At 40.8% G+C, this 25680-nt stretch overlaps 1 protein-coding gene across 6 annotated transcripts; it reads left to right on the top strand.

The window, feature by feature from the left end:
• Positions 1–253: 253 nt before the first annotated feature.
• ap1b1 (adaptor related protein complex 1 subunit beta 1) lies at positions 254–25680 on the top strand. Of its 6 annotated transcripts, none has more exons than XM_058636967.1 (24): positions 254–343; positions 2540–2600; positions 4258–4363; positions 4450–4585; positions 5101–5346; positions 5467–5657; positions 5770–5991; positions 6155–6275; positions 6405–6500; positions 6804–6919; positions 8096–8261; positions 9941–10039; positions 11351–11610; positions 12213–12414; positions 12601–12621; positions 12835–12921; positions 13378–13407; positions 13491–13628; positions 13733–13878; positions 13971–14100; positions 15844–15928; positions 16626–16712; positions 17292–17446; positions 24107–25680. In XM_058636967.1, exons 2-24 carry the CDS (start codon positions 2564–2566, stop codon positions 24179–24181), a joined length of 2952 nt encoding a protein of 983 aa, XP_058492950.1. In that variant the 5' UTR covers positions 254–343; positions 2540–2563; the 3' UTR covers positions 24182–25680. The 6 variants fall into 6 exon arrangements, with proteins under 6 accessions (XP_058492950.1, XP_058492951.1, XP_058492952.1 ...); XM_058636968.1 differs by lacking the exon at positions 254–343 and adding an exon at positions 378–425; XM_058636969.1 differs by lacking the exon at positions 254–343 and adding an exon at positions 390–408.

Genomic DNA, 25680 nt, shown 5'->3' with positions numbered 1-25680 from the left:
TTAATCTCAGAATTTTGACTTTAATCTCAGAATTCTGAGACTGTTTTTCTCAGAATTTTGATTTTTTTTATCTAGAATTCTGACTTTTGTCAGAATTTCACAGACTGGACACTCATTGGCCCCCAGGTCGTTTGAGGCCCCTGCTTTAGATGATAGTGAAAATAACATTAGGTTTGTGGCAGGAAAGGTGTTGAAATTCTTTGTGTGGACAGTCATTTCTCTGTCTCTGAATGAAAGCTGACGCTGCTTGTCTGTTTGCAAACGTTGATATTTAGTGGAAAGACGGAAGTAAACCAAGTGGGAGGGAGCGAAGGCCATCATTGCGCCTGCTTCGCCTGTCACGGTAAGATGTTTGGACATTTTCTCTCCAATTTCTCTGTGCGGGGAGTTCAATAGTAACTCCGCGAGGTACGCTGATTCGTTGGGTAAGGTTTAAACTGGGTTGACAGATTAAGAGCTTAGCTATCCCGGCAAAGGCTTCCATAATTCCCTGCTTAGAAGGTCATGCCTCAGCTGCGCTGTTAGCTGCACAAGTGTCCGGGCGCTAGCTGACACTGACAGCACCACACACCGCTAGCCGTTAGCCCTTAGCACCTGCTTCATTCATCACAAGCTAACTACCGCTAACATGCAGGAATGGGCGAATCATCTCTGCGTGAGTAATCGACCGATTGTCATCGCTGACTGCGTTGACTATAGATACTAATCAACCTCGCTTTACGTCACTATTAATGGAATTTCTGTGCATCTTCGGCGGCTATGCTAGCGTTAATGTCACTGTAGCCTAGCAAGCTAGCGAGCCAATCATATGCAGTGTGACCAAGTTAGCAGTTTAAGTTACGCTCTAAATATCTCCTTTTATTAGCTGTCAATGTATGTGCGACGATATAAATCCGGTAATATGGAATGGAACTGTATGTGGTATCGCGATAATGAAGTACGCCGAAGTCAGCTTGTTTTTCGCTAAGGGTAAAGTTAAGGGGAACTTTATTGACACAATTAACGATAGGATTAGGAAAGAGCCTAGAAAAGAGGAAACAGACTTTGACTGACAGACTATTCTCAGTGTTGTGAAGTGTTAATAGAATATATAATATAACATATAATGGATTTGAGAGCAATTGGTTTTGATGACTAGTTTTAGGTGTGGAAACACTTAAGTGAATGTACTCACCTATCTTGCAAGGTTAAAAAATATAGTAAAAAAAGAAACATTTGATCTGTATTCAGATCTACACCTAAATCGTATAAATTCCTTTTACACACCATAACCTACACCCCCACAAAATTGAATGGAAATCTGTCCTTTACTTTTTTTTTTAATATGCTGCTGAGTGCTTCTCGACAAACAAAAACAATTCCCTTTCAAGTAAGGGTGGGTCAAAATATCAATTCGTCCTTCCTCGTGCAATACAATAATCGGTAGGCCAGGGCGTGCTGCTCAAATGAATGAGGGAAACTGGGGTGTAAGTTACCTGGCCAAAAAAGAGGGAGTTTACAGCTGGATAATGGTGCAGAATGCCCCATCCATGTTTAATACATAGATTTTATGGACTTTTTTCTCTCTATTTTGTGAATAAATAGAGAAATCATGAACTTTTAACTTTTCTTCAGTTGGACAGATATTGTGGTGTGCCGCTATATGATTGTTTTGCATTATATTGATTATCATATCGTTGTATTGTGTGTTGTATCATGTCAAAAGGTACCCTATGAATCCCACCCCTACTGTTTAGATGTCATTCATTTTCAGTGTCACTAGTACCAATGTAACATTTATTAATAACACACACAAGCCTTGGCCATAAATGTGATGTAATATAACAGTGTAATACAACAATTAACCACCGTTCAAGGATTCAAGAATCTTTATGGTCCTTTCTAAAACAAGTGATACATGACTAGACATGGAATTATGTACCGAGGACCAGTAAAGACCTTAATAATAATGTAAACATTTTTCCTTTAAATGTTATTATATATGCTGTACTTGGACTATCCATGAAATATGGGTTGTGTTATATGGTCGAGGCAAATACTTGTATATAACTGAGGGAATTGAAAGTCACATGATAATTATATCGACATGCTATTACATCGACATGCTATTACTTCCATTCTGTACAGACATGGGCATTAATAATAAAAATGTTTTATTCTTCTCACGTGCAGGTCAAGAGACCAGGAGCACTTTTGTACCAGTTAGGATTTCAATCAAGCAAGCAAATATAATGTATATACTTGTCAAAAGGTTAATCTGTACAGGTGCTGATTTAAGAGCGTAATCTTCAGCAAAAGATGCATTTTTATGCTGCTCAGCAAAGGAAGTTTGTTGACCAGGATAGAGGAGATATTAGTGTCCGGTTTCTCACCAGCAGTCACTGTTTATGCTTTGATAGATAGCTCCCATTTGCTCAGGAGACGGGAGTTCCTTTAATTTCCCTGTGCTTGCAGTTCTAGTATTTCCTGTTGCTCATGTGATTGTCCCAGTTATCCTCCCTAAAAGAGACACTGCCTCAATAATTGTTTTGTTCTGCAGGAGAATCGACAATTTGGATCCAAAATGACGGACTCCAAGTACTTCACCACCACCAAGAAAGGTCTGATCACTCACCCTTTGTCAATTTTAAGTGGTGTAACAGTGGGTGCCAGATAGCTTAGTCGTGAGACCAGGTGCCCATTCCAGTGATCAGAGTTTGATTCCCTCCTTTCACACTGTCCTATCCAATAAAGGCCAGATCCATGCGTTGGGTTTAAACAAGTATTTAACGTTTAATTAGGAGCAGGAGAGTCGTTTTTGAATGATTTGATTCTATTCCCAGCCACACTATGATCAAGTTGATGAATGCACCTGGGTAACTTGACCATAGCTCAGACTAAGTTACTGTCATCCGCCTTTGTATCAACATTGATGACACTAACCTAACAACTCTGGTTGCCGAAAATTAGATTAGACTTTAACTGTCCTGCTATGCCCCATGTTGTATTTTATTGGCTCCTCACACATCCCAGAACTTTCTCACGTACAGGGCTTAGAAAATGCTAACAGATAATTATGAGTGATACTCGACAAACTTCTTATGTTGGTTTAGAATTTCTTGCAATTTTACAATGTGAGAATGTTTCTGGGAGTATGTGTTTTTGTTTTGTGTTTTTTTTCCCCCTGTGGATTTGCTCAGTGTTGCTGTGTTCAGTCTTTTGCCAAAATCTTGTACGAGATTGGGAGAGATTAACAGTTCACATTGCCTGGGAAACTCTTAAGCAGATAGATTTAGGTTTAAGCCCAAAATTGACAGTGTTTCTGCGGCTTGTTTTTACTGTGTAGTTCGTGCAGATAGGCAGTGTAGTAACACTACACTGATGTATAAACAAAACAAAGATGAATCCCTTTAAGAGCAGCTCAAAGCAACACATCAGGACACACAAACACAAAATAAACTCCTTTGTTGTGTCCCATGAGAGGTTCACACCGTGCTATACTTCCAGTTAGTATCTGTACTCATTGTTCTGATTCTATTTTATTTATGACAATGAGGGAAACATGTAATGTAAATACAGGTTTATAATTTCAATTTTTTACAGTTTTTTTCTGTATGTAGTCATAGTGTTTACACCGAAATTGTCAGGATCTATTGTGACATTGTACTTGCTTATCTTTACCATCTGCTCATCTGTACCCACAAGTTTACCTATGTGTGGTAAAAATCTGTTCTTCATGTTATATGTTTCATGTATATCAGTTTAATACTCGGTGCATAAAGCGCTGCTCCTCTCTCGCTCTATACACATGAAATGGCACAAACTTAATGCCAAATTTTCTTTTCAAAATTCATTTAATGATCGTGTTTAATAATTGCCCATCCCCACCCGTTGGCAATCATGCAACTTGACTCTCATTTGCCATTTGATTGGAGCTTCTGCTCTGCTATTAATCATTCAAATGTGTCCTGCTGTGGTTTCATCGTAAAAGCCTCTTATCAGTGAACCACCAGAGGAGTTATAGGCTGCGGCAGTTAATGAAAGTGTCACAAAGTCTGTGATGTGCTGGTCTGATCAATCTTCCACAAGTTGGAATGACAAGAATGACCTGATTGCAGGGCGTTAATCGCCTGATTATGATGAGTTTTGTTCCCCCAAGACAATGCAGAGTTGCAAAGTCATAACTAAAGTGTATCTACAGCCCATTTTGCATGTTGTGTATTACGAAGAACACTAACGGATGGGTGAAATCATCCCTTTCCCTTGTGTGTTTTGCAGGTGAGATCTTTGAGCTGAAGGCTGAGCTCAACAGTGACAAGAAAGAGAAGAAGAAAGAAGCTGTAAAGAAGGTCATTGCCTCTATGACAGTTGGCAAGGATGTCAGGTGAGAGTCAAAAATATCCACATTAGATTTATGCACTGAAAATTACGTTTGGACTTATTAACTCAGCCTTCTTCTCCTTCTTTCAGTGCTCTATTCCCAGATGTTGTGAACTGCATGCAGACAGACAACCTGGAACTGAAAAAGCTGGTCTACCTCTACCTGATGAACTATGCCAAGAGTCAGCCAGACATGGCTATCATGGCTGTGAACACCTTTGTAAAGGTAAGGTCTTTCACAGGTGTGTAGACATAGACAATGATGTAATCTTATTTGTATTAAATCTTTTAACTGCAGTGATGCATGCTCTTGTTTTGCACTTGTTCAGGCAGTGGGTGGATATTCAGATTGTAAATAACATGGAAATAGGGACATTGTTTCTTTCTGCTCCTTTTCAAACATTATTTCTTTGTTTTTTTTATATTCAAAATAAATGTATTAATTCAAACCACTCGTGCATACTTTTCTGGGCAGCTGTTTATAGTCATTTTCCCATTTGTTGCTTCTTGAATCTTAACCATTAGTGAGATAATTAACAAATGTCACGGTGTTGATTTAGGTTGAATACAAACATCTCAAGTCTTGTAAGGTGGCGTTTATTTTGTTCTTTTTAATTTTACTATTACAGCAATGACATCTGAATATGATAATTTTCCTAATATTTAAATCGTACTCATGCATGGATGCTAAGGAAATTAAAAAATAAAATTTGTGGCATAATCTATCACCTCCCGATCTAGGACTGTGAAGACCCCAACCCTCTCATCCGGGCTCTTGCTGTGCGTACAATGGGCTGCATCCGTGTGGACAAGATCACAGAGTACCTCTGTGAGCCACTGAGGAAATGTCTAAAGGACGAAGACCCGTATGTGAGGAAGACGGCTGCTGTGTGTGTAGCAAAGCTCCATGATATCAATGCTCAGCTGGTGGAGGACCAAGGCTTCCTGGACACCCTTAAAGACCTCATCTCTGACTCCAACCCAATGGTACGACACTGTCAGGCATCCTGCTTGCCAGTTTGTCTTTGTTCTAATAAATGTTGCACTGGCATTCACAGGTTCCACCATAATGCCAAACATCATTAGTTCTCATGTCTTTATTTCTAGGTTGTAGCAAATGCCGTGGCAGCGCTGTCTGAGATAGCGGAGTCTCATCCCAACAGTAATCTGATGGACCTGAACCCTCAAACCATTAACAAGTTGTTGACCGCTTTAAATGAGTGCACAGAGTGGGGACAGATATTCATTCTTGACTGCCTGGCCAATTACACACCTCGTGACGACCGTGAGTCCCAAAGGTAAATACAACCACTGGCCTCATTATCGCTGTATATCATTTAGAGCTCATTCCCAGAAAACTCAAATTTAATTTTCGTCTTTTCCCCTCCTGATATTATTAACATCCACCAGCATCTGTGAGCGTGTGACGCCAAGGCTCTCACACGCCAACTCTGCCGTGGTGTTGTCGGCAGTTAAAGTTTTAATGAAGTTTATGGAGATGCTGCCCAAAGACTTGGACTACTATGGCACCCTGCTGAAGAAGCTCGCACCTCCGCTGGTCACTCTCCTTTCTGCTGAGCCCGAGTTGCAATATGTGGCTCTTAGAAACATCAATCTCATCGTTCAGAGGCGGTAAGTCTGTGGAGGGGGGTATCTTAATTACAGACCTTAATAAAAGTTGCATTAACTGTCTCATTGAACTTTTCAGTTAAATTATTTTACCTAATTGTCTGTTGTACAGCAATCTTAAGTCACTTTTCTCAAATAATAAGACATTCTAATGTCCCATTTTCAGCCCAGAGATCCTGAAACATGAGATGAAGGTTTTCTTTGTAAAATATAATGACCCAATTTATGTCAAACTGGAGAAACTGGACATCATGATTCGTCTGGCATCTCAAGCCAACATCGCTCAGGTAACACCCTCACAGATTTTCCTCTTTCATGGCTGTAAATGTTTTTCTGGGAGGAAATAATAATAATAATAATAATAATGTACTGTACATAAAAATATCTGAGTGATGTTTTTCTGTTTTTTGCCGTAGGTTCTGGCTGAGCTGAAGGAATACGCCACTGAGGTGGACGTGGACTTTGTTCGGAAAGCGGTCAGAGCCATTGGCCGCTGTGCCATCAAAGTAGAGGTAAGTGGTGATGATGATGTAAGAGTCAAGTTTATGTCCAAACAAATAATAACTGGCAACCAATGAGGTTTTTTGTGCCCTTGAATTCAAGTCATCCAACATAAGTTTGGTACACAGGACAGTTTACTTTTAAACCCTACAGTATAGGGTTTAAAAGGCATAAAACCAACTTTGTCGTTCCCGTAGTAATAAAAGAACAAAAGAAGCCTTTTCAATGGTGATATACATATCATAGTTTATTTCTTATCTGTGTGATTTATAGGCCTAAAATGACAAGTTATTGTTTCCCTCTCCATTCACTAGCAATCAGCAGAGCGCTGTGTTAGCACACTGTTGGACCTCATCCAGACCAAGGTCAACTATGTGGTGCAGGAGGCCATTGTGGTCATCAAGGACATCTTCCGAAAATACCCCAACAAGTAGGTTCCGTTTTTTGGAGATCAGTTTTTCATTTTTCAGTATTAGTATTAAGTATTATTTTTCAGTCTTAATTCCTTGTATTGCTGGGTGTAAAGTGAGTGATTATGTTTGCAGTACCTGGATAAATGTGGACACTCAAAGTGTGGTTGTTATTGAGCATCATTGTTTGCACAGAATGAAATGAACATTTCTTATATACTTCAGCTTTATTACAGTTTATAGGGCGGCCTTTTACATTAACACAGATGTATGACATTGTACGACCTATTATTCCTTTGCCTTGCTGTCTGATGTTGACATTTATGTCGTAGTAGTCATTCACCCCCTCACCTTTTCTACTTCACTGACTCGCACATTATGTTCCTTGCTGCATATATCGGCAAAGCTCATTATAAAGTGTTTCCAGCTTTATTCTAAAAGATTATCCGCAGAAGGAAAGTGTCCTCGGTAGAGTTCATCTGTGGTGCACAGCACTTCACATCCTGCCTGGATTTCACCTGGTAAAAGGTCAGGCACATTTTTGCTGGAGCGTGACTTTTGCTGAGTGGATTCGTTCATGTGGCAGACGGTTTCTTCCCCCACACAGCTCTAAAGCGTCACCCTGGTGTCAAAAGTCTCCAAGGAAGAAGCTTTACAAATCGCTCACCACAGCATGGCTCGAGCCTTATGAGTCACTGCCCAGTCAGAATTGGCGTAATTAGACTCCGTTAACTCCTTTCAACCACAGAAGTTTATCAGCAATGGCAGGAAAATGTCAGGTGCATCGTACAAAGGAGAGCAACTCTAATGCTATTTTCGCACTACTGCGCTTTTGTTCTTTAATGCATTACAGCTACATGTTACACTTACCATTTAGATTACTTTCTGATCAACAGTGTTTGTTAAAAAAAACTTTGATGCTGCATTTTAGTCTAAATAATAAAATGGAGCCCTTTTTAAAATCAATAATGCAGTTATCTGACTGGGTCTTACTAGTCATGACTGGACTACAAGTGGGGAATTAAAAGTGCTGTTTATACTTTTAGTTTCACCTTGTTGTGTAGCCAAAGAATATAAACGAATAAGCAAAAGACTGCCGAGTAGGAAATGCCCAGTGTTTGAGAATACTTTCGGTAATTTACATTAACTTGCACTGTTAATTGTAGCATATTGTGTGTTATGTGACTGTTGCACAGGTATGAGAGTGTCATCGCCACGCTGTGTGAAAACCTGGACTCCCTAGATGAGCCGGAAGCACGTGCTGCCATGATCTGGATTGTTGGCGAATATGCTGAGCGTATTGACAATGCTGATGAGCTGCTGGAGAGCTTTCTGGAGGGTTTCCATGATGAAAGCACTCAGGTGTGTTTTGAGAGAGAGCAAGGGAGGTTGTTATTTTCAAAATGTGTTATAAGTGCATTTGTAATGACGGTAGCATCAATTATTTGAATTCAGTGCTGGCACTAAGTAGCACACTTTTCAGCAGTAACAAATAATTGAAGCCATTGATTTGCTGCTTCAAAGCACTGAAAATGAAAGAGAACCCATGTGAAAATACGTTAACTATGTCTTATGGAAATACACAGTACTGTAAAATGGTCAGTGTATTGCACTGAATTAGTGCTTTTACAGACCTGGATTCATTATTATTTAAACCGTTTTCTGTTGAATGTGCCCTTCAATCATGCACGTTAATGTAAGAACCATCAGGGCAGTTGGGGCTTCAGTGGCTCGTCTAAGTCAAAACACTGACATTCAGATTAGTAGACAACTTGATTCATTTCCTGGGCCACAGCTGCCACGTTACAGTTCTGCTCATAAGAGTTTATACCCCTGCAGAATGTATAAGTTATGTACTGTTCTTTAAAGAAACCAACGTGATCAGTCTTCAGCTCCCATAAATCTTTGGGTTGTTTTGTATGAACTGCTCGTTTGAGATTTCCCCAAAGTGTCTCAATGACAATGAGGTCAGGAGATGATGCTGATGATGATGCTGATGATGATGATGACCACCACTACAGAACCTTTTGTATTTGCTATTTCCACTGAAGCTTGTGGGCTGATTCATTCAGTTTTTCCCCCTAAATTTTCAAAAAAAACAAAAAGATGCTGAAATAATCATGCTATTAATTTTAGCTACATTATCTGTGTCATTGTAGCTCTTAAAGTTCTGGATCTTGTCTATGTGCTGTTGAGGCAGTAACAGCTCTTTTCCTGGCAACATGACTGTAGCCAAATTTTGTTCAAGGACCTTTTATTTGTGTTGCTCCTGAATCTGCCACACCACAGAGAGGCCTGTAGTTGCTTGTGGTTTTTCTTTCCTGAAAGTTATACCTGAAATCTTTCTTGCTTGACCTCATCATGTCTTGTTATTGACAAACCTCCTACTTCTCTGTGTCTTCATCAGAGTTTAAATACTACTCATTGGCATTTTAAAATCTTTGGACATCTTGTCCTATGACAGTTATTTTTCTTTACCTGTGGCTTTGTGGCTATGTGCAGGGAGTCTCTAAAGATCTCTGATAATACAGTGACTATATACACAGAGACAATAACCCTGGAGGCACAGTCAAACAGCTCAACAGCCATTTTAAGTCGTTTGTCAACCTACGGTATTATTTTCAGACCAAACAGTCAAGGCGTGTGTATTTTACAAATTATGTAAGTGTACGACTGTATGTGGCTAAAATCCTGTTTTGTAGTGAAGCCAGCCTTTACTTTAAAGAGTGTACTGACACGGTTCTTTGTGGGTATAAACCAAAACACACTCGACACATGGGCTCCTCCTTAGCAATAGATCCACATTATTGCTTTATCTTAAGTGGTGTTGCAGGTTTAAAAAGGACATTTGCGTAAAATGCTCCCTTGTGTGCTGTTAAAAACAGCACACAAGGGATTGTTTACTGTTACCTATCGAGGAATAATAATAATCTTGTTTTCAGGCTTAAACGTATTAGCAGTAGATGTACAGGATGATAGATTGTGTGTGTGTGTGTGTGTGTGTGGTTGTAACAAACGTCCGTGTTTACTTTGCCCTGTAGGTGCAGTTGCAGCTGTTGACAGCCATCGTCAAGTTGTTCTTGAAAAAGCCTACTGAGACACAGGAGCTGGTGCAGCAGGTGCTGAGCCTGGCCACACAGGTGAGGAAAAAGAATATGCACACAACAAGCCCTTGTTTAGACTGCCCAAAAAAACCAAATCTGATAGTTTTGCATATGTAGGTTGGTGTTGAATGTCTGGACAGAAAGAGAAGTGCATTCAAATCAGATTTCTTTTTAAACAAATTCACACCACATTCAGAGGCGCTTTGAAATGTGATTCAAATCAGATTTACACACAGAACACGTGTCTCAGTCTGAACTGCTGAAATCCAATTTCTTTTGCGTCATTCTTGCTGTGACATGAAACAGTGTGTCAAAAACACAGGTACTGCACTCTGTGCTACACAGTGAAGCCAGCCGTGACTAATGTACGGAACATTGCAGTATGTGAATACCAGTCTCCTCCGTTGGAGGGTTTCTGACTTGAGGTGATTTTGCACCTTCCCCTTTTTCCTGTTTGTGTTTGAAAACTGTAACACAAACTACTTGGCTTCTCACTTCAGTTGTCACCACAGCAGATCATCTGAAAACCGTGTTACAAATCACAATCACAATGACCAACAACAAAAATCTACTTATATCTGTGCACAGATGTTCACCGGCATCATTTTACTGTCTATGACTGTGAACTCATCGCTTGTGTCTTCTTACTTGAGTTCACGTAGTTCTCATCAACATGGCTTCAGACTAATTCCTTGGCTTTTACTTGTGTGAATTTGACCACATATTTTCTCTTTTTTTAAAAAAAATTTTATTTGAGGTAGACTGAATTTACCGTAGCAATTATGGTGCCGAACCTTGCTGAAGTAATGACTGCAGTGGTCAGAGCTTACAGCTTACTCTGCAGTTACACTGACTGCATTTTAATGTTTTTGGTTGAAAAATATTAAAGGCATAATGTGGAAAACCTCTTATATTATTTTAGTCAAAGTTAAAGCTGTACCTTTCCAAAAATCTGCTTATGTATCTCATGTACTGTGAGTGGTAAAACTGGTCTAAACCACCATTTTAACAGTTGAGTTCAGTAGACAAATCTAGATCTGGCTGCAAACTTAACACATAAGGGCTTGTGTTTGATATTTCATTAATTTGCAATATGTTGTGTAATTTGACTCGTAACTCCTAAAATTAGGTATTTTATTTGTTCATTCAAAAAAGACTGGGTACATTGAGTTAACGCCTGACAGAAATACAGTTCCACGTTGCCTCAGACATTTTCAGACTTCTATCTCTAAGCACACTCTTTCATATCTGGGCTAGGACAGAAAAAAATGTTGAACATTAATCATTAATAAATATTCTCCATAAATAATAACTCTTCATCCTCATGCGTCCATCGTTTCTCTCCAGGATTCTGATAACCCAGACCTCAGGGACCGTGGTTACATCTACTGGCGTCTGCTCTCCACTGATCCTGTGGCTGCCAAGGAGGTGGTTCTGGCTGAGAAGCCCCTGATCTCGGAGGAGACAGATCTGATTGAGCCCACATTGCTGGAGGAGCTTATCTGCCACATTGGTACTCTGGCCTCTGTCTACCACAAGCCTCCGAGTGCCTTTGTCGAGGGCAGCCGTGGTGTTCAGCACAAGAGACTCACCGGCAGTGCTGGATCGTGAGTCATGCACTTTTTTTTCTCCAACACTGCAGGCAAAAGTGTTTGTTTACTTTAGTTGACCTAGCTTCTTTTGACTCTGCGGTCATGTTTACCTTCAGATCTGCTGAGTAACAACCTTTTCATCAGTGTCAGGCTGTGCAGCCTCCTGCCTACAGCTCATTACTTTTACTTCCTGTTGTTCTCCATGGACTAGATGGATTTATTGCAGCAGTTTAACAACAAATTGTGGTTGAAGTGTTTATGAAAATTGACAATTATCTCTAGTTTGCCAAGCAATTGCCAATTACAGTTACTTGCCACTTTATTGGGTACACAGGGCAGCTAATACAGTAGCTTGAGCTGCAGATGGTGTGGTCCGCTTCTGTTGTCCATCTGCCTCAAGGTTTGATGTGTGTTCAGAAATAGCCTTCTTATTTGAGTTACTGTTGCCTTTCCATCATTTCAATCATCAGTCTGACAATTCTCCTCTGCCTTCTGGAATCATCAATCAGCATGTTCACCCAGCGAGATGCTGCTCACTGGATTTTTATTTGTTATAAAACGCTTTGTCAAATTTAATGTTGCCATCTTTTTCCCCTGTCATGTTTTATACCTCCTAGTGGGGAGAGTGAGAGCCCAGACGCTGGTTCTGCTGGTGGAGTTTCTGAAGCCCCCCCTGCTGTCATCCCATCCCAGGGAGACCTGCTGGGTGATCTTCTTAATCTGGACCTGTCACCTCCTACTGCCACAGGACCACCACCGCCCTCATCTGGCATGCAGATGGGTGCCATGGACCTTCTTGGAGGAGGACTAGACAGCCTAGTAGGTCGTCTACTCACCACTAATTAAGTGAAGCTCTTGGGTTCCAAACAAAACCCTAGTATAAAACAGCCACGTTGTCTTTTATCAGCAGGACCTTTTCTGTCTTTTAGTTTATTTTCTTTTCTTTCTGTTTCCTCTTGACCCTTGTGTGTGTTTTCCTTTCTTTGTTCTATGCTGCACCTCCAGATGGGGGATGAGTCTGAGCCGGTAACTACATGAAGGGGAGAGGGCAAAACATTTGTAAACCAGGCCATTTTTAGAGGATTCTCTCACCCATTATTTTTTACTGTTGTTCTCACATAACACTTTTTCATGCATCCTTTATCATGGTGATTTTGGTGATAAGCATGCCGTTTAATCCTTGAGTCCATGTCTTTCTTTATTTTTGTGCTGTGCTGCTGTGTTGGGTCTTCCGATCAGCCGCACATTCCCCCGCGGACGGACACTCCTCAGTCACCTCAGCTCCCACATCAGTCCCCATCGCCCCCAGATTACAGCCCCACCGAGGTTGGTCCAGGAGACCACACTGAATAAAGGCCAGCACCAGCCTAGATCCCTGCACTTTCCCCCTGGTGTCCCACTTGTCCCCTGCATAGTCCTTTCTCTAGCAGTGTAGATGTTTTTTTTAATTACTTAATTGTTTTCCATACACGGTAGTTAAGCCATGACCCTGTTCCCTGTATACAAATGTCGTGAGTAGCATTTGAACAAAATGTATGAGATGCCAAATTGGACTTGGGTGGATAGAAAAGGGAGAGATGTATAAAGTTTGAGGTTTTTTTTTTGGTTGTTTTTTTACAGATGTTACTTGTTATTAATGTCGACCCCCTAGGTGTTGTTTATCACTGACCACAGTGTTGGACCCTCACTCCCTTCCATCCATCTTCCTTAAACCCTCCAGGATTATTGTTGCAACAACAGAAAAACCTTATTTATTTTTTGTCCTTTTCTCTCTCTACCCAGCTCGGTGGAGACCTTGGAGGAAGTCCAGCTGTAAGTGATTTCATCTCGTAAGGTTTTGTTGTGCTTTACACCCTGTAACATGGAAAGTAACATGGGTGTTTTGTGACTCACAGATGGGCTCTGGTTTCGGTGGTCCTCCCGCTGCAATGCCGGCATCTTTCAGTGCCCCGGTTAGCGGTGGTCTGGATGACCTGTTTGACCTCGGCGGTGGAGTTGGTATGCCCATGGGGGCCTACAGTCCTCCTAAAACAGTGAGTTTTGCCCACTGGGAACCTGGGAAGAGACACATTGTTACAGAACAATGTAACACCAGTAGTGGGAATATAAAATAACACATCTCTTTTCTCTCTTTAAGATTTGGCTTCCTGCCATGAAGGCCAAGGGTCTGGAGATATTGGGCACTTTTGCCCGCCGTGCCGGGGTCATCCAAATGGAGATGACCCTCACCAATAAAGCGATGAGTGTTATGAGTGATTTTGCCATCCAGTTCAACAGAAACAGGTCAGCTCTCAAAGTGATGGACACTGTGACGTCTATATATATATATGATTCCACAGCCTGTGACACTTTTCTTTCACTTTATTCCTCTCTAGCTTTGGTCTTGCTCCAGCTGGTCCACTTCAGGTTCTTACTCCTCTGAGCCCAAACCAGAGTATTGAAGTGGCTCTGCCCCTCAATACTGTGGGACCCATCATGAAGATGGAGCCTTTGAATAACCTGCAGGTAACACAATGTTCATTCCCTGAGTTGTTTTGGATGAGCATGAACTTTTGCTGTTCACTGAATCTTGATATTCAACTGAATTATTGTCAAGTGTCAAGAGCAAACACAAATCACAATGTTGTAATTCCTAGTCTTTTTATTTTTTAAATAATTACTTTATAGAAGGACAGTGACCTCTCATAGCCAAGAGCCTTGAAAATCATGTCAACACTCTGACGTAGATTTACTGTTGTGGGAACAGAGCTGGCAGACATGGTTGTGTGCCATGTTTTTAATAATTAAATAAAAACATTAGTCACTTAGTTGTGCGTCAGTGAGTATATTTTAAATTTGTGTGATTAAAACATTATGTTTGGTCATGTAAATATGAGACTCTTTGTTCAGTTGCACATTCTCTCCAGTATTCACCTTTTTTGCTGAATTTTCCTGCCGCAAATTAAAAAGGAATTTAAAAGGAGGAACTGCCATCAGAGCTGTTTTTGATAAGGTGTGAATAGAAAGCAGCAAGGGGAGGCTTGCGTTTGATCCGGGTGGTTCTTTTAACTGGACAGAAGGGTGGAAGGATGTGGTGTGCAGCTGGAGAGAAAAGATAAGAGTACTGAGGGGGTGATGGAGGTGGGCGGTGGTCATTAGTGGTCTTGCAGCACATGACTCTTTTGTTTCCGCTGGCCTCGGCAGTCCTGCTAACCTTTTATGCTCTGCTCTCCCTTGGCCTCGCTTTGATTGGTTCCGCTGTTAGTTTTGACATTTTGAGAAGCTTCGTGTGATTTTTGTCTTGATGGAAGATGATATCGCAGAACAACTCCATTAGCGCTGTTTGAACTTGACTTGTGATCGCAAATTCAGTTCTGTGATGTTTTTACAGCACCACAGTCGTTGGTAACATTTCATCACAAATCAACACCTTTTTAAGAGATTTAGTGTTGCTGTGTTGATGTGATTTTAATCACGGCAGCACAAGAGAGGAGTTTATCATATATCAGAAACGATATAATGCATTTTTTTTATTACCACTTCAGTTGTTTGACTTCTTCATCCAACCCTTTCTAATGCAGTCGTTTATCTTTACCAACATTCAGAATGAAGCTTAATGTAGTTTGTGTAGTCCCGCATTGCACCCAGGAATAAGATACACTAATGAATTATTCACAAATCACACTTGTGCTTTTCTCTGGTTGAACTCACTGTCCTTCTCTCAGCACTTCTTTGTTGAGCAGAGTGATCAATATCACTGCGTGCCACCCGCCACCCCAGGTGCTTTTGTGAATACCACACTTGTTCACTGCCTTGTACTTGAGTTTTTCTTTTTTCTTCTACTTGTCATTCATTTATGCATCATCTTTTGTTTGATGTGTCATTTATTTATTTTTTTAACCAGCCTGGTGTTTTTTTTATCTCTCTCTCTTATCTTCTTTCATTTTTCTTGTAAAGAACGTTCTAAGGGCCATTTATAAGTAGCCTTATGAAGTAATATTTGCAAATTAAAATTTTGTAAATCAACTTTCTTACTTCGAGCTAAACAGGTGTTAAGAAAATGGACAGCAGTGTTGACATAGGATAGTGCTTGTTAAAGAGCGAGATGCCCAAAGCACTGTAGCCCTCTTGTTAAGCAAACAGCCGCTCTGAACCGGCAGTGCCAATCATTGAATGGCACTTGAAAAGTAATTACTCATGTATTGCTCCTTTTTTCTCCTCCCTGTCTCGCTCATATCTGCTCCCCTTGGACCATACTCGCTGGTGCAGGTGGCTGTTAAGAACAACATTGACGTATTCTACTTCAGCTGCCAGTACCCCATCAGCATGCTGTTTGTAGAGGACGGGACAATGGGTGAGTGCATCGCGACTAAATCTCTTCACTCAAATCTCAAAGACCTAAATCTCTGCTGACGTGAACGACGCGCATTTGCGTCTTTCAACGAGGGCACAAGAGGTGTGGCGTAGTATGTGTGTGATTGTCGGGCCGATATCTGTGTGTGTTAAATATTTATTGAATATTTGTTTCCAGAAACTTGATCAAGTGGTCGGAAACTTAAATTTCCCCCCAATTGAAAAAGTAATTAATTAATATTTTTTGAATGAACATTAACACTGTATTGAAGGCACAAAATGCAGATTGAAGACAGACACCATAATGTTTTGTTAACTAAATGTTTAAGCTAAGCAGACATGTGCATAATTTGTAGTTATTAAATGGTTCTAATTTATCAGATGCATCAAAACACATCCTCCCAAAAATCATCCATCTGCTGTTAGCTGAACTGATTTCTAAATAGAATAGTACAACCCATATTTGTCAACCTCTAGGCCTGTTTCCATTTTTAATTTTTACGTCGCTCTTTGATTGATTTTGTGTCTAAACATTTTGTATTTTATCCCGTGGAGTGTTCACTTTCTGCAGGCTAACACTACAGTGTGTACATTCATCTAAAAGCACAAAGCCTGTTTTTATCCTCACATTAGGTGCACTCACTGCTGCATGTACTGCTGTATGTCTTCACCTTCACTCGCTGTCTCTCCACCTACAGATCGACAGGTGTTCCTCGCCACATGGAAAGACATTCCGAATGACAATGAGGCCCAGTTTCAGATCAAAGACTGCCACCTCAACTCAGGTGAGAAGGAGAGCCAGAGCAGAGCGGGTACAAGCTAAAGAACGCAGCACAGGCATGACGCCTGTATCCTGAAGTCTATTTAAATGCAACGATCGACCAGTGGAGTGGTGGTGATCACAAATTCAGACCCTCAATCACCATGCAAATTGCTTATAATGAGAACTCCTCAGCTGTACTCTCCATTTTTGTATGATGATTTAGTTTTACACAAGCACGAGTGCAGCTGAGCTGGGGATGAATTCTTAATGACTGCTTAATGGAGATTTCCCCCCACAGATTAAATTGCTTCTTCATGAACAAAGAGAGAGAGTTTCATGTCCCGCTGGAGTGCAGCAGCAGGCAGAGGACAAGAGTTTATTCCAAATTAGTCACTGTACCTTTACTGAACAGATGGTCTGCAGTTAAATATTAGGGGATGATAGGTGAAAAAGAAATCGCCCCCCCGGTCTATGATGGTGCTTGAAAGGAAAATTGTTATTTAGGAGGAAGTGAGTATTAAATGAGAACCAGTCTGTCCATGTAAACATTGCATTTCAGCTGAAAAGATGAAATGGTTTTATAATCATGTCCTTTCAACAGATGCGGCTTCTAACAAACTGCAGGGTAGTAACATCTTCACCATAGCCAAGCGTACAGTGGAAGGTCAGGACATGCTCTATCAATCCATAAAACTCACCAATGGCATCTGGGTGCTGGCTGAGCTGAAGGTGCAGGCAGGAAACCCAAACTTCATGGTGAGTATTTAACTGTGTTATGAGTTGAATTCACAAGTGTAGGCTTCAGTACTGTTGTGGTTGTGGTGCTGGAGTAAAGGTGCGGTGCACATCAGGGAACCATGGTGGCCTTTGCATACCAGAAAGGACGTAAACACTTGGCAGTCAAAGCTCTCTCCTTCTTCTTCTTCTTCATTGGTTTATGCATCGGTAGGCCTGCAACTAATGATTATCTTCATAATCTATTAATCTGTCGATTACTTTCTCGATTAATTGAGTACTTGTTTGGTCCATAAAATGTTGATCTGTGTTTCCCAAACCTCAAAATGATGATGTTCTCAAATGTCCGGTTTTGTCCACAAACCAAAAGTACTTGATTGAATGATTTCTTTATTATATGGAGCAAAGAAAACAGAATATTTACATTTAATGAGCCAAAAAATCAGAAAACCTGTTTTAATTAGTAAAAAAATTGATTAATCGATTACCAAATTAGTTAATGATGAATTTAGTATTGTATTAATAATCAATTGATAAAATAAAGTTAAAGCCTTTCTTCATTTGCTTCATAAGCTTACACTTAAAAAAGCAAAAAGCACATTCTTTTGGGCTACTGTAGGAACATGGTGGCACTAGATGGCAGCTTCTGTAAAGCAAGGCCCTTGCCTAAAGCACATCTAGAAGGCTTATCTCTAAAAAAGGCTTAAGGCTGCAAACACCAACAGATTTTTTTAAAGCAATTATTAGGGATGGGAATCGGTATCGGTCAGCATTGGTATCGATATCGATACTTATACTAGTAATAATCACTGGATTGAATAAAAATGTAAAATCTGATAGAATCTAAAAATCCTATATATCTTGTGCTTCACTATGCACAGACTGTAAAACTGTAAAATAAAATCAGCAGAAGCATTTTAGCTGAGTCATGTTTGGGCTGTTTATTTATTTTTTGGGGAGAACAATATTAGTTGCACTTGGAGAATTATGTCTTTGAAATGACTCGGCACAAATGTGTTTCATAGCTCAGATTCATAGTTCATAAATGGTCTAAAATTACTCTATGGGAGTAATATCCGTATGGTAAATACTTGAGTTTTTGATAACAGTATTTGTATCGGACACAAAAAAGTGGTATTGTCCCATCAGTAGCTATTACTCGCTTGAGGTTTATTACGTGACATGAAATGTAGTGATTATAAAGCAAATGCTTTCCTGCTAAATACTCTGTCAAGGTCGAAGCAAATTAACTTTGCTCAGTGATGAAGTGAGATTTAATAGGACATGTTTTGTGACTAAAATAACAATGTTAGCCAATTAGCCAATCCTGGTTTTGACCACTTGACAGCGTTGCATGTATTGAGAATTTAGATGTAGATTTTCTTGCCCAAATTCATATTCATATTTATTAATGTAATATCATTTTTTAACACTGTTTGTTTGTATGTTTAGAACTCATTTTCTCTTGGATTTTAGCACTGATAAAGGTTTTTCCCTCTTTCTCAATGTTTCAGGCGGAGATCACATGACAGTGATTTTCAGATGTACTGAGTGGTTAGTGTGTGGAAAGGGGGCAGACAGGTTCATTTTGCAGTGATTGGAGTGTGTCGCCAGGATTTGGTACTCGAGTGAGTCTGTGTGTGTGTGTGCGTATGAAGGAGGGAAAAAGAAAGAGAACAAGACCGTGTTTGTATATGCATTTGTCCGTGTCCTTCATGGTTTCTGTTGCACGTCTCTCCTTTATCACCGTGCCGTGGACACGGATTGCATGAGGTGTCGAAATTGTGAGTGACTAGTCCGGAGCTGTGACCTTGGTCTGACTCCACTCCCTTTTTCGTCACCCACTCTGAGCTTTGCTTCCAGAACATGTTTTTATTTATAAGCTGTGTCACGAACCGTCTTTTTTGTTTTCTTCCATTTAGACTCTCCGGTTTGTCAGTCAGCCAGTCTCAGACTCATTAAACTAGAATTCTAAATGAGTCCGCTTCATACCTTTTGCCAGTTTATTCACTTTACTTATTACATAGAGTGCATTCACGCAGGAGAATTAATAAACATGGCTCTGGGAGAAGGGAAGGCAGATTTTTACCTAATGAATATTATTATCATTATTATGTTTATTTATTTTCCCTGTGTTGGGGTGAACCTTTTTATGTTCTTACTCCTTGTTTGAATTCATTTTTCCATTTGTGATGCGTTCGGGGAGGTTGTTCTCGTCCACCTTCAGCTGTTTCTGTTGTTTTATTCAAACGCAGGGTTCCCGCAGGTCCTTGAAATCCTTAAAAGTTTGTGAATTTGGAAGTATGTAAGGCCCTTGAAAGATTTTGAGTTATGCCCTGAATAGACATGGGTCAGTGAAAGTGCTTGAGTTTTGTGCAAGGAAGAATTTAAGTTGATATTTAGGTAAAGTCTCCCACCACTGATGTGCCTGTGTTTGTTACGACGCCACCTACTGTTTCATGCCCTGCGTTGCTTCATGTATGCAGAACAAACATAATTACCAGCACTGGCCACTGTCTCTCTCCAATGTTGACACGAGATTCCATGCAGATCAATGAGTGAATAACGTTAAGCTAGAGCGAAAGTCCTTGAAAAGTCCTTGAATTTGATGTCCACCAAGGTGTGGGAACCCTACAGTTTCTCAATGTGGCCATTTTTTTTTTTTTTTACAGCTGGGTCATAAATTGTGGTTGGATTGTATTTCGCTGCTATTCGCTCCATGTGCAGTTTGTGCAGTTTGTGCAGCGTGCGCTCGTCTCCGAGCTGCTGCATGGTCCCCGCACTCTGTTGGCACGGCACATTAAAGCCACACTGCCAAAGCCTTTTGTTGGCGTGCAGCTATTTTTAGACTTGGAAGACTTGAAAGCCCTTTGCCACCGCCTGCTTTCTGTGTTAAAATGCAGGAACAAGACGTACATTAATCATTCATTGCCGTGAAGTGGAGAAACTTAATCCTGTTGTTTCCTCCCGTTTCAAGGTTTTAAAATTAGATTTTTGTCCTGATATCTAACGACTTGATTGGCTTCACCTCTCCCCTGATGCCTCATTACTTAAATCAGAGAAGTGCAGCTTTGCCCTAATGTCCACACCACGAAGTGTTCGTGCTTTCATCTGGGTCAGCCTCTGAGTTTTGTGTGCACGTCTGATTGACTTGATTTCTGACAGTGAGCTTAATTATAGATTCCGCAGTAATTCAACAGAGGTGAGTGGAGTTCTTTGAAAAACTGATGCAATGTAAGGGAAGGTGTGTTGATCTTTGTATGTTTTTCTGGTCGTCGTCCAATTCAATCAGTTGTAAAAAGCAGAGAAATTAAAATGTCTCGTTTAAACTATTAAAATTCATCTATGTTATTTAAGTTCCTCTACCTCTGGTTTTGACTTCTTTCAAATAACCTTTGAGCCCGTGTGTTTTCTACTCGGTAATACGCCTGCTTTGAGCCAGTGGGAAGTCATTCCTAATATTCATTAATCATATTAAACAGTCTAATATTGTCTAACCTACAAAACACGTTACCAAGGCAACATACAGACTCTGTGACGTCTGGAGTAAAGTTTAGGTTTGCAGTGCTTAAATTAAAGCCATAAATATGCACTGGGAGAGTGGATATAAATGGCAGGTTTGAGAGATAGAAAACTAAATCTATTTGAAGGTGCTGAGAGGAGCCGCAGATGTTTGTTTTTTTATAGATTAAAAAGACCCTTTCATATTATGATTTGACACATCTTGACTATGAAAATATTGGTGATCCCCTGAAGGTTTGTTTAAAATTTTGAAACTGACAGAATCTGGCAAATTTGATTTGCCTCCACTTGGCTCGCGTATGTCCATATTAGAGTAATTATATCAGGACACTGGTTATCTCTTCTTTTTTTTTTTATATGTGGCATAGAGTCCTCATCTCCTGTCCCCATGGCAACCATGTGACCAGCGATGTTGGCTGAGTTTCTTCCCCACTGCTTGTGCTTGGTAATGTGGAGGGTTTTTTTTTTTGTTTTTTTTTTTTTAAAAAACAGAATTTCGGAATTGACAAGTTTTCAGTGAGACTGCGGATAATCTAAGTGTTAATAAGGAGTGTTTTGAGAAGTTTGGTGAGGAAGTTATTTTAGGATTGTGTGTTGAATTAATTAAATTACCCAAAGAGAAACAAATGTCGGGTTTATTTTAAATCATAGAATGTTCATTCATTTATTTCCCTCATCGTTAACTTTTATCATGATTATGGCTTTTATTACGACAGAGGTTTCTACACATGCCTTTGTCTAGTTACAGTATGGTCGACGTGTTAAACAACTAATTTATATATACGATGTATATAAAGGGCGAAGGTACTTGAACGTAAACACAAATTTCCAGTGTGTCATCGTACATCAGTCTGTCGTCCTTGTCTCTGCGTCAGCCTCTTGCAATGCTGCATATTGATCAAAGAACTGCAGTGGCTTCAGGTCACAGTCTGCACAGTCTGCGGGTTTTTAAAATTCAGCATTCTGTTTATTTACTTGCAACATGAGCGACCTGCATCCACGGAGCCTGCCACTCACTTTTAATTGCCTCACACAGGACACGGTCATGTCTTGTAGCCGTGTGAGTCTTGTGTTCTTAGGAAAGTAAAGTTTGATATTAGAATTTTGTCTTTCGGTCCATCGATGCCACACACCTCCCTTTTCCTTCTCGAGTTTCTAGTTTCCTAATCGCACATCTGCTGGAGCAGCCGGAGCAGCCGCATTTCCGGGCTGGAGCCTCTGCATTTCCTCACATCTTTGCCCCCCCGCTGACAGGACCGCGGCTGTCTGGATGTTTTTCATCAGCAGTATGCATTAGTAAAGAGCCCTGAGAGTACAGGGGCAACACCCTCAGAGCCGTATTACCGCGTTATTCCCAGCGCAAAACACTCCCTCACCCTTGTTTGTTCTCGGTATTCACTGAGCTGATGCAGAGCCTGGTGGGAAATCAGCGCCTTATCAAATGTCAGCTGAATAACTGGTCACTAAAATCATTAAAACTGTGTTGGTTTCAAAGATGAAAGCGCAGGTATTCAGCTCTAGGATGAGATGTATTTTTGCGACCTGTGAGATGAAATCAAAAATATAGAGAAAGTAAAATGAATGTTAGAAGAAAATGAGGAAGAAATGTTCCCTTCTCACTTCTTGTTTCCTCTGTCTGGTGTCTAAGAATTGCACGCTAGAGAGTGGAGGAAATGAAACTTCAGTTGCTTAAATTATAGCACAGACGTGTCAAACACGGCGCTCGGCGTTTGAGGATTTAGTGTCTCGCTGCGTCGTATGTATCCATCAGTAAAAGCCGGTCATGGAGGATCGGCACTCGTAGACGTGCACGTTATTAACGGGACCCGTTCGTCACGGCAGAAAACACAGCTGGCTGTGCAGGAATTAATTAGCAGAAATGTTTGGGAAAATCTTTTGTTTGCTAATAAGTGTTTCATGCAACATCGCGGCTGCATCGATCTGACGCTGAACGTGATGAGTGACTCTGTGAAGCCGCGTCAATCCTTTAACTCCTGTTCCAAATGGGACAAAACATCAGAGTGAAGAGGCTGCCTTTTGTTTTTGTCACCTGGATCAATGTGTCTGTGTCTGATAAGACTGAAATAATATACCCTCTTTTTTTACCCCTGTCTCTGTCTAAAAATAATGAGATTTCTCTCCTGGGGGAAAAAAAGGACAGAGGTTGTTCTTATTGTTTCCTGTGATATAAATCATGAAGCTGGAGGAATTAGAAATGTCTTGATCCCTGTCTCAAGTATTGAATTTTTGGACTGATCAGAGATCAGCAGTCATTTTATGCCTGTGTCATTTATTTTACATTTCCTGTTTTTGACATACGGTTTTCAACCTAATTTCCATCCACTCCTGTCCTCTCTGACACGGTGAATAAACGTCACAACGACTGTCTGTCTTTCTGTTCTTCTTTCTCTCTGAATATCAGTCGGGAATATTTATTTCACTGACATGAAACCATTTAAAAATATGTCTGCTATCGAAGCAAATATCAAGTGTTGGATCGGGAACGGTAAATTGATCTAGGGTTGCAACGATTATTCGATTAACAGACTACTCTGATTTTCCAGCTTCTTAAATGTGAATATTTTCTGGTTTATTTGCTCCCTATAACTCATGGACTCGAGGAAATCATGAAAACGGAAGCTTTGAGGACTAAACGAGGCATTCGAGAACATCTTCATCAATATTTTTCAACATTTTCTCACATATTATGGACTAAACTTTTGGAACTACTTGATTAATCGAACAAATAATGGACAGATGAATCAATAACAATGACAATCATTAGTTTAATTTGGCTATTGTTGCAAAAACTCCCATTAATTCCCGTGGAAATTTTATCCTGAAATTCCTGAACTTAAGTTCCCAATCCCAGGAAAGTTTTCTGGAAAATTTCCTGGTAATGTTCAGCCCCTTTGCAACCCTGATTGTGGCATCACTACAGGAAATAAGTGTAATGATCGTGTCTGACATTCACCTGGTGAAGCTTTTATAGGTTGTTTTTTTGTGTGCACAGTTTTAAAGATCGACTCGGCTTGTATATGCTCTTAATTCTCTAACGTGGCTCATTGAAATTCACGGTGCCAGCTCCGAGTCTGACGGGGAGCGTCTTATATGTCCAATTGTATTCACTTCCACTCGTCTCTTCTTCTGTCGCTCCAGGTTTCTCTCAAGTGCAGAGCTCCGGAGGTTTCCCAGTGTGTGTTCCAGAGCTACGAGGCCGTGCTGAAGAACTGAAAGAAAGAAAAACAAGCACACAAGGACCAGCCCGCCGCCCGCTGCCCTCAGACCCCCCTGTCACCTCCCCTCACTCTCCCCCTCACCCGACCCATGGACCATTTCAGAACCTCACGCAGCACAGGAGCCACTTCCTGCACTCTGTATGTCATCCAGCTATTTATTTAGGATGGTTAATGAGCTGCTGTCTCATTGTGGACGGCCTTGTTTATTCACATGAATTGTCTGAATAAACGCTTCCTCCTCTCCCTCTCTCTCTCCCTCACATGCTCTCTCTCGCTCTCTCTCTCTCTCTCCCCCGGTCTGAGCCGTCCTGTAACGACCTTCATTCGTTTTGGGGGACAGACTCGTGTTCTCATGAGTGTTTTCTCAGCATGAGGCTTTTTAAATCATTATCTAGCTCCACCTCTTGGCAAATTGGAGGCCATTTGTAGTGTCTGTAATCAGCAGGTGAATCGTCTCTGTAGGCATATTTATTTGGGGGGAGGGCTCAATTGACAAGTGCGGCATACAGAGGCTTTAACTGTCCTTGTCCCTCTGCCTGTGTGACGTGGAAATGTCTGCGTGTTTAAAAGACACGGACGAATACTTTCCAACTGCGTTATTACTGTTGTCTTTGTCCTTTTTTTTTATAGTTTTCTTTAGTGTCTGTGGTTAGCGGTGAGGTCGGCTCCTTTTGTTTTCCCCCTGGAAGCAGAAACGACTGATGTGCTGTGTGCATGGAAACCGTTGAGGTGTGTGCGTGTGTTCTCTTTTTGTTTTTGGTCATTATGTAGACATTATATCGACGAGCGGCAGCTGTCCACACACTGCTGTCTTTATTTAGTCATTCCATGGTTTAATTTGTGTTTAATACTCATAGTCTTGTCGTGTTCATGGTCCTGTTAGAGGGGCAGACTGAGTTCAGGGGGTCACGGGTGTTGTTGATTTATTTACTCGCTTCACTCTCGGACGTGTTCGCCTGCCACTTTGCTGTCCTCTTTATTCCCCCTCACATCGTTTTCCTTTCCAGCACCACAGCCACCTGAGGTAAAGACTCAGGTGGCACGACGCTAAACATGTGACCTCACGGCGTCGGCGTCACACTCGTGAGTCATGAGTCTCTACATGTAGGTAGCACACACTGTCGTAGCGGAAGCGAGGCTTAGAGCAACATCCTGGGTCCCCGGTGTACTTGCGAGGACTCTAAAGATTAATTATATTCCTTCCTTCCTTCTCTGACTCATTTACACTCGAGCCCTTTTATCGACGCTGCCGGATGCGTGCACCTACGCCGTCTTGTTACGTACGTACATGTGACAATGGACTGAGGTGGCTGTGTGTTTCTGAGTGTGTGTGTGTGTGTGTGTGTGGTGACGGCTGAGTCATATAAAACGCTGTTTAAATAATAACAGTTCAATCATGTTTCTTTTTCGATTGATGATGATTTTTGTTCGTTGTGTGTGTTTTACGTCATTTGAAAACCAACTATTAAAAAAAGAAAAGTCTTGATAATTTCA

This window comes from Solea solea, chromosome 8 (assembly GCF_958295425.1).
Source record: "Solea solea chromosome 8, fSolSol10.1, whole genome shotgun sequence".
NCBI lineage: Eukaryota > Metazoa > Chordata > Actinopteri > Pleuronectiformes > Soleidae > Solea > Solea solea.
The sequence above is the reverse complement of the archived record's forward strand: the minus strand, read 5'-3'. Positions and strand labels throughout refer to the sequence as shown.

What these genes read in the sequence shown, in the direction of transcription:
- ap1b1 (XM_058636965.1), top strand. Translation starts at nt 629, where the DNA reads ATGCAGGAATGGGCGAATCATCTCTGC. An exon ending in CAGATTACAGCCCCACCGAG is followed by an intron (nt 12,922 to 13,377) that starts GTTGGTCCAGGA and finishes CTCTCTACCCAG; the next exon opens with CTCGGTGGAGACCTTGGAGG. An exon ending in ATCCAGTTCAACAGAAACAG is followed by an intron (nt 13,879 to 13,970) that starts GTCAGCTCTCAA and finishes ATTCCTCTCTAG; the next exon opens with CTTTGGTCTTGCTCCAGCTG.